The 8,944-nt window shown below is 41.0% G+C and overlaps 1 protein-coding gene across 1 annotated transcript; it reads right to left on the bottom strand.

Annotated features, from left to right (window-relative positions):
* Window positions 1–7,818: 7,818 nt before the first annotated feature.
* On the bottom strand, window positions 7,819–8,607 carry LOC135711001 (uncharacterized). The gene has a single exon (XM_065233738.1). It carries the CDS (start codon window positions 8,605–8,607, stop codon window positions 7,819–7,821), a length of 789 nt encoding a protein of 262 aa, XP_065089810.1.
* Between the last annotated feature and the right edge of the window lie 337 nt (window positions 8,608–8,944).

Below are 8,944 nucleotides of genomic sequence, written 5' to 3'. Positions count from 1 at the left end.
GCAGAGCGATATGGTAAATTGTTAGATGGATATGAACAAAACATTTGGTTTTCCCATAGTAATTTCCATATAAACTTCAAATGGTTTGTGCCAAGTCAGTTTCTTATCGAATGAGTTCAAATTTTAGGAGGCTAGTCAGAACCCGATTTTGAACGGTATGAGCACTGTGGAGCGAAAATGTCAAAATTTGCATCAGTCTACTGTCCCATGCCGGTCGTTTGAAAAAAAAATGGAAGAGTTGCCAGTCTTCTTGATACCTTGTCTTCGGTATAAGTCAATTCATGAAACTAATCTTAGAGCTCCGCAGGTTTTTTTTCGAAAACGCTTGGAACTGCGATATAAGTATGAATTTGGGGTCGTGTAATAAACATGGACCCGGGTAGCCATGCAACCATCTTCTGGTAGATCGGGAACATCCGTAAAAGTGGTTAATCAATGAAACTGATCCTAGAGCTCTGTGGATTTTTTGATAACACTTTGAACTGTGATAAAAGAAAAAAAAATAGGGTCGTGACATAAATATGGACTCGGATTGCCATGGAACCGTCGTCCTTAAGATACGGAACATCCGTAAAAGTGGTAAATCCATCAAATTGATCCCAAAGCTCCACGGTTTATTCTGAAACATAAGGAACTGTGATATAAGAAATAATTTGAGGCCGTAACGTAAACATGATTCCGGATGGCCATGGAACCGTCCTCCGGAAGATTTGGAACATCCGTAAAAGTGGTCAATCAAGAAACTGATCCTTGAGCTCCGCAGTTTTATCGAAAACATTAGCAACTGTGTTATAAGAAAGAATTTGGGGTAGTGACATAAACATGGACCTGGATAATCATGGGACCGTCCTCCCGAAGATCTGGAACCTCCGTAAAAATGGTCAATACATGAAACTAATCCTAGAGCTCCGCTGTTTTTTCGAAAACACTTTGTAACTGTGATATAAAAATGAATTTGGGGTCGTGACAAAAACATTGACCTGGATAGCCATAGGACCGTCCTCTGGAAGATCCGGAACATCTGTAAAAGTGGTTAATGCATGAAACTGATCCTACAGCTCCACTTTTTTTTTCAAAAACACTTGGAACTGTTTCTTATATCATTTGGGATCGTGACATAAACATGGACATGAATGGCCATAGGACTGTCCTCCGGACGATCCTGAACATGCTTAGAAGTGGACAATCCATGAAACTGACTCTAAAGCTCTACTGTGCTTTCAGAAACACTTGGAACTATTATAGAAGAAAGAATTTTGAGTCGTGATATAAAAATGAACCTATATGGCCATGAAACCGTCCTCTGGAAGATCCGGAACAACCGTAAAAGTGGTCAATCTATGAAACTGATCCTAGACCTCCATGGTTTTTCTAAAACACATGGATCTGTGGTATAAGGGTCGTGACATAAACATGGACCCGGATGGCTATGGAACTGTCTTCCATAAGATCCGGAACATCCGGAAAAGTAGTCAAGCCATGAATTTGATCCTAGAGCTCTGCAGTTTTTTTACGAACAACTGTGATATGGCAATGAACTTGTGTTCGTGACATTATCATGAACCCATACGGCCACGGGACCGTCCTCTGGAAGATCCGGAACATCCGTAAAAGTGATCAATCTTTGAAACAGATCCTAGAGCTCCGTGGTTTTGCGGAAACACTTGGAACTCGGTAGAGTTGAAATTTTACACTTTTTGATCAAAACAATCACACCAAAATCAAAGATGTCCCCTTTTAAAATACTCGATTAAAAACTAATAGACTATTTTTTGTTCGCTGTGCTGTCATTTTTCTACCAATGAGAGTACAGAACATGTTTGGAACGATGCCTGATGATCCTTTAGAGAAGTAGATGCTTATATTGGCATGCTATAACGGATTACAAATATTTTACTTTTCGGTTCGAATAATCGATTATTCGATTAGACTCCTTTTTAAAATTATCCGGATAGCAAAAAGGAAAAGTGGATAAGGATAATAATTATTTTTCTATTGATACAGATAGATAGACTCCGAACATTTTATGTTTAGAATAGTGATGATTTATATCAAATATGTACCAATCAATATGGGTATTTTTGGAATCGCGATGACGTATAGAGGTCGGAAACCGGAAATACATACTGTCAAATACCTATCAATAAGAGTATTTTCGAAACGGAGACGACGTGTAGATGCCAAAAATCGATATCCTACGCCATTTTGGAATCCAAGATGGCAGCACTTGGGTTCAGATAAAATTTGGTCAATATCAACTTGACGTATTTCTTTCAATTTTGCATTTAAAAAACCTGAACACCCCTCATTTTGAAGGTGTGTGTGTGTAGAATGTTGCTCCTATTTTGATTTTGGAATTCACTCTTCAGTTGTCAAAATGCCGTCCAAGCAAGAAGAGCAGCGTATCAAAATTTTGCTCGGGCATCGCGAAAATCCGAGCTACTCGCACGCAAAGTTGGCAAAATCGCTAAAAGTTGCCAAATCAACCGTTAAAAATGTAATTAAAGTGTTTGGGGAACGTTTGTCGACAGCCAGGAAGTCTGGATCGGGGGGAAATCGAAAACCGGAAGCCGCTGAGACGACAAAGAGAGTTGCCGGTAGTTTCAAGCGAAACCCTAACCTCTCTCTCCGAGATGCCGCAAATAAGCTGGGTGTATCGTCTACAACCGTGCATCGAGCCAAAAAACGAGCCGGACTATCGACTTACAAGAAGGTAGTGACTCCAAATCGCGATGATAAACAAAATACGACGGCCAAAGCGCAATCCCGGAGGCTGTACACGACGATGCTGACGAAGTTTGACTGCGTGGTAATGGACGACGAAACCTACGTCAAAGCCGACTACAAGCAGCTTCCGGGACAGGAATTTTATACGGCAAAAGGAAGGGGAAAGGTAGCAGATGTTTTCAAGCACATGAAACTGTCAAAGTTCGCAAAGAAATATTTGGTTTGGCAAGCCATCTGTACCTGTGGCTTGAAAAGCAGCATTTTCATAGCTTCCGGGACTGTCAACCAAGAAATTTACGTGAAAGAGTGTTTGAATAAACGTTTGCTGCCTTTCCTGAAGAAACACGGTTGTTCCGTACTGTTTTGGCCGGATTTGGCATCTTGCCATTACGGTAAAAAGGCCATGGAGTGGTACGCCGCCAACAACGTGCAGGTGGTTCCCAAGGACAAGAACCCTCCCAACACGCCAGAGCTCCGCCCAATTGAGAAATACTGGGCTATTGTCAAGCGGAACCTAAAGAAGACCAAAAAAACTGCTAAGGGCGAGCAGCAGTTCAAGGCAAACTGGCTTTCTGCGGCGAAGAAGGTGGACAAGGTGGCTGTACAAAATCTGATGGCAGGGGTCAAGCGTAAGGCCCGGCAATTCGGATTTGGAAAAGCGGAAGCCTAACTGCATATTTTTCCTGAATTTTATACTAATTGAACTTGAAAATGAAATTTAATTTGATTTTTTAAATAAACGATTTCACCGATTTACACGCGTTTTCCCTTGACCAAATTTTGACCGTATCACCCTTTAGAGTACTTCACCAGTGTGTTGAAGAGTTATTTGATTGATTTTGTTCCACTGCGTAGGTCATCTTCGAAACCACCTTGGAAAAATATACATTTACGACAACTCAAACGTTTAACATCCAAAGCACTCCAAACCTACTGCCAGTCTCGTTGCCCTTTTGCGAAGCAACATTTCGCACGTGCTAGTAACAATTATCGCACGTATAACCGTTATCTGTACAATCACTACTGTAAACAAACTCAGGAAAATCTGCGCAGACATCCACGATATTTTTTGGAAATTTGTCAACTCTAAATGGAAGGACAGTGGGTTCTTCCTTTGAGATGTTTTTTGGCAATGAAGTCGCCAGTTCCGCTTCGGAAAAGTGAAATTTGCTTGCCACTCACTTTAGAAGGACATTCAATGATTCTACTTCATCTGCACTTCAAATCACAGAAGCTTGTAGAGATACACTTAGGGGTTGTTCATTAACTACGTAGACAGTTTTTTTGGATTCTTGACTCCCCTCCCCTTAAGTAGACAATAGTCCATACATTTTTTTTTAAATTTAAATACTCTGTGTGCAGTCCAGATGGCATACCGTCATGCATCCTGAAAAAAATATGACGAAGAGTTGATTTTCCCTCTTATGACACTTCTCAACACATCATTACGGAAGCGTAGTTTTCTCACAAGCTGGAAAACGTCACATGTTCCCCGCACTCAAAAAAGTTCACACGTCTGATCAAAGTGTGTATACACTTGATTTATCATATGCACAATCACATTTACTTTAAGTGTATTTCACCATGGTTCAATGTGTTCTACACGTTGATTTCTAGTGTTTGAAACTTTGAAATGTTGATAAAATTTCTTTATAAATTTGAATGTATTGCACATTGAATCACACTACTGTTCAAAACAGATGGATTTGAAGTGTTTTGCATTTCAATGCGATATGATTTGGTTATTCTCTGCAAGGTAAACATCGAAAAAAGGAATTGTGTCTTCATCCTTAGCACCAGCCTCATATATGAGAACAACCGTGGCCTAGTGAGATCGAACGAAGACAACGGCAGCAGTACATCCCAACAGTCCAGGAGCAATTCCCAGATCAGACCCATTACAAAAAGGCATGTGTAAGCTGTGCCCTTTGGCAGATTTATTTATATATTTGTCGATTCAATTTTGGAGCCGGTAAAACAGAAGTCGATAAAGTAGAATTTTGTGGAACATTGAACGATGATGTGCAAAGCTATTGATATCACCATGTGAGGCACATAGACTCCAATTGTGTCACAATTCGAACCAATAGTGTTGAGGCATAGTTCAAACCTTAAGATTTACACATAAAATGGATGTGTGTCACAATAAGTGCAAAATTAGGTGTGAGACACATTTTTTGAGTGCGTGTTTAAAAAAGGGGATCGACAGAACATCGAGAATTACAAATGAATAACTTCATTGTGTGCTTGTTCCGAAGTTTTCGAAATCATAATAAATTATGTACTTTTCGACTCCTACAAGAATTGCATTTCTATGGATCAGCACGGCTTCTACCCCAAAAGATCAACATCGACAAATCTCGTCCAGTTTGCTTCGTTTTGCATACGCAACATTGATGCTGGTGCTCAGATCGACACCTCATACACTGGTTTGAAATCAGCTTCCGATAGAGTTGACCACGGAATATTGCTGAAACGTCTAGGAAGAATTGTTAGCTGGTTTGGATCATCCCTTAAAGATCGTAACCACAAGGTAGCAACCTGGGTCCTTTGTTATACTCACTCTTCATCAACGAGCTTTCCCTCGTACTACCATCTGGCTGCCGTGTGTTTTACGCTGATTAAAAAACTACAAGGGACAGCCCTATGGGGTTGTACGCAATGGTTACGTAGGACTACGTAGTCTTATATAATAAATCTTATTTGGTAACTGCAGCAGGAGCTTGTGTTTTGTGTCTCTCTGTTTATACTCTTTGGTATGACGCGCTTGACACAGATGGCCCATAGCGACTAACGAAGAGCTACTGATTCCGATAAATAGCGGTGCGGCTTCTTCCTCCTTCTATGGATGCTCATGTGGGCTGCAGCATGCTGCTTGCAGACAGCCTTTTATTGTGTAATGGAAAACACCACTCACCACGTGGTGATTGAATAAACACTTGTGAGATCGGATGGAATTCAACTTTGAAATCTGTGTTAGGGAAATCGGTTTTCGCAGGCAATCGGTGATAATTTTAATTATCATAGCAACAGTTGCACATTCGTGCAATTTTCTATAGTGACATTTTGAAAAAAAAAATGATAAAGTCTTAATTTTAAAAGATTGGTAGAAAAAATTCCTATCGATTGGCGTACTAAGAATTAAAATCCATCATCTCTGGATCAAAATCAGACCACTTTCATGCCGCGACCGACTTTGGTTTTTGAAATTGCACACCCAATGCTGTCTTCAAGAACATGGTATGTAAGATTTAAACATATCTAGATAGAGCTGCAATTAGGCGTAACAGCTTTTGTAAACAATGCTTTCCCTCGATGATTTTTACGAATTCAAAGCACGCCACGCAAACCAACATTACCGTCGGGTAGGGGAAGTCTTACCCTACCTGATGGTGATGCTGATTTGCGTAGGCGAGCCTTGACTTTCAAGACGTCATCGAAAGAAGTCATTGTTTACAAAAGCTGTTACGCCCTAATTCCAGCTCTATCTTGATATGGTAACTGACATCCGATTGATGACCTTGACAAATGTCCAAAAAATACTCTTTCAAAAATTTATGGTGGTCCTTAACAGGACCGTTTTGTCGTGATGGTTGAGTAATTCTGAGCTATTAAGGTTAGTGAACTGTGTGTTGTTTGGAATGAGGGTGACGCGCTTGGCATAGATGGCCCACAGCGACTCACGAAGAGCTACTGATTCCGATCAATAGCGGTGTGGCTTCTTCCTCCTTCTATGGATGCTCTTGTGAGCTGCAGCTTGCACTACTACTGCTGCTGCTGATGCCGACGACCGGACACCACCACACACTTTGATTGTCACTGAATCCGATCAGCGGTTGAGGGCAGCCTTGATAGCTAGCTGCTTGCGGGGAGCCTTTCGTTGTGTACTGGAAAACACCACCATTCACTACGTGGTGACTGAATAAACACTGTTTGGTGAGACCGGATGGAATTCAACTTGGAAATCTGTGTCAGGGAAACCGCTTTTCACAAGCAATCGGTGATAATTTTATATATCATAGCAACAGTTGCACATTCGAGCAATTTTCAAAGCAGACATTTTGAAAATTGATAAAAACTTAAATTTAGGAGATGTGTAAAAATATTTCTGATCGATTAATGATAAAATTATTGCAATTGGTTCAGGGGAAGCTGAGTTATTAAAGTTCAAAATCTTTCATAATTTTGTTACACATTCCATTTTTGGTTTTCACAAAGTGTACCCCCATATAGAAATCACAGACGTAGTCCTATGTAAAAAAATATAACGTTAAAATATACATTATTATTAAAGGTATCGAGGACTGCTATGCTCTATAACTGCTGCTAAATAGTTTTGCTGATTGGTGCACCCGGAACATGCTGACGTTTAGCATCCACAAATTTAACATAACATCGCAAGCTCAACCCGATTTCGTACGATTATTCACTTTATTCGGAATAATACTTAAAGATTGCACTATCTTTTTATAGCAGCTGATTTACGCAGCTTTAACTGCAAAGTTTAATCCTACATTAGTTTCACATTATCAAATCAATCAATTAACTTACAATAGATAGTTTTCCTTATTATCTCGTCCTACGAGCGGTGCGTTGAAGCTTTTACTTTAGTTCCAACACTAGTCTGGATATCATTATATAATTAGTCCCAATCGCACATAATTCAAATCTTGCGATAAATTCATGGATTACTTACTTTTCTAGTCGGGATCTTTGTCCACCTTTCTAGTCACTAGTTTACGGTATCTGTAATTTTAGATTCAGTTTTGACTTCCAGTGTTATCCAACCTAGATAAAGTAGCTATTTTATACCATCGTTTTTCATAACTGTAACTCAACAAATTTACCCTCAATTACTGGTAGCGCAATTTTCTAACTGAACAATTACACTTCTATCAACACTATTTTAATTACATTAGTAATTCCACTAAAATAAAAGTTTTTAATTTACTCACTTATAAACATTCCATATACTTTAGGTCTCGATTTGTTTTTATTTACTGTTCTCCTTTCAATTCCTCCGTTTACCTAACAGCGATATGGCGTTATCACTACACTGGTATTTGGCCCAAACCGTGTGGCCAGTTTTCTTCACACCCCCACCCGTAACTCCGGTTCCGCTCCACCGGAAGTCCCGGATTTACCAGGAATCTCTAACACTGCTAGGTTGGCCACTGCTCTCATGAATACGCCTTTGTTCGTTCTCACCTTCGCTTGCCGGATCTTTCCATCTGCAGCTTCAACGACTTCTTCTATTATGCCGCGAACCCAGTTCTTCCGCTGTGCTCCATCTACTAGAAACACCAAATCTCCTACTTGCAATGGCCTTCGCTCTTCAAACCACTTCGTCCTCCGATTGATACTAGGAAGATATTCTCTACTCCACCTCTGCCACATTCTATCGGCTAGGTACTGCGACCGCTTGTAAACGTCCCTCAGCGCCTCTGCCAGCTCGATTTGATCATCAACCATCTGATCCACATGCTTGGTAACGCCACGCAGAAAATGGTTGGGTGTGATGGCTTCGGTCTCCTCAGATTCTTGTGGAAGGTATGTCAATGGACGAGAATTGACCATATCTTCCGCCTCGGACAACGTGGTCAGGAGTATTTCATCCGTCAGCTTCCTACCGTCGTCCAATGCCCTCATCTCCTCCTTCACTGATCTCACCATTCTTTCCCAGCTTCCACCCATGTGGGGTGTTCCGGGTAGAATGAAGTGCCACTTGATTGTTGGACTTGAAACACTTTCAGCGCATTCCGCACTGATTTTCTGATTCGCCTTGGACATTTCGTTGTTTGCACCCTTGAAATTGGTTCCGTTATCCGAAAAGAATTCGTCCGGTGAACCTCGCTTGCAGATGAACCTCCTTATCGCCATCAGACAAGCTTGCGTGGTTAAACTATGCACCACTTCTGAATGGCTCGTACCACAAGGCAAGTGAACAGAGCTACCCATCTTTTCTCTCTTCGACGATCGACCAACACTTCTACAGGACCCAGATAATCAACTCCGACCGAGCTGAAGGGGCGCAACTGCGGCGTGACACGTTGAACAGGAAGTGGTGCCAACACCGGAACTTGTGGCTGACATCGGTTGACTTTGCACCACATGCAGTCTTTCACGACTAGCGAAATGGTTGATCGAAGCTTTGGGATGTAGAAGCGTTGACGAAGCTCGTTGAACACGGTCTCCTTGTTGGCATGACCATATTTTT

The sequence above is a fragment of the Ochlerotatus camptorhynchus genome, unplaced genomic scaffold (assembly GCF_037179485.1).
Source record: "Ochlerotatus camptorhynchus isolate MF236.1 unplaced genomic scaffold, CSIRO-AGI_Acam_v1.1 ptg000414l, whole genome shotgun sequence".
Lineage (NCBI taxonomy): Eukaryota > Metazoa > Arthropoda > Insecta > Diptera > Culicidae > Ochlerotatus > Ochlerotatus camptorhynchus.
The sequence above is the reverse complement of the archived record's forward strand: the minus strand, read 5'-3'. Positions and strand labels throughout refer to the sequence as shown.

Coding starts and splice junctions, on each gene's coding strand:
- LOC135711001 (XM_065233738.1), bottom strand. CDS start 8,607: ATGGCGATAAGGAGGTTCATCTGCAAGCGAGGTTCACCGGACGAATTC.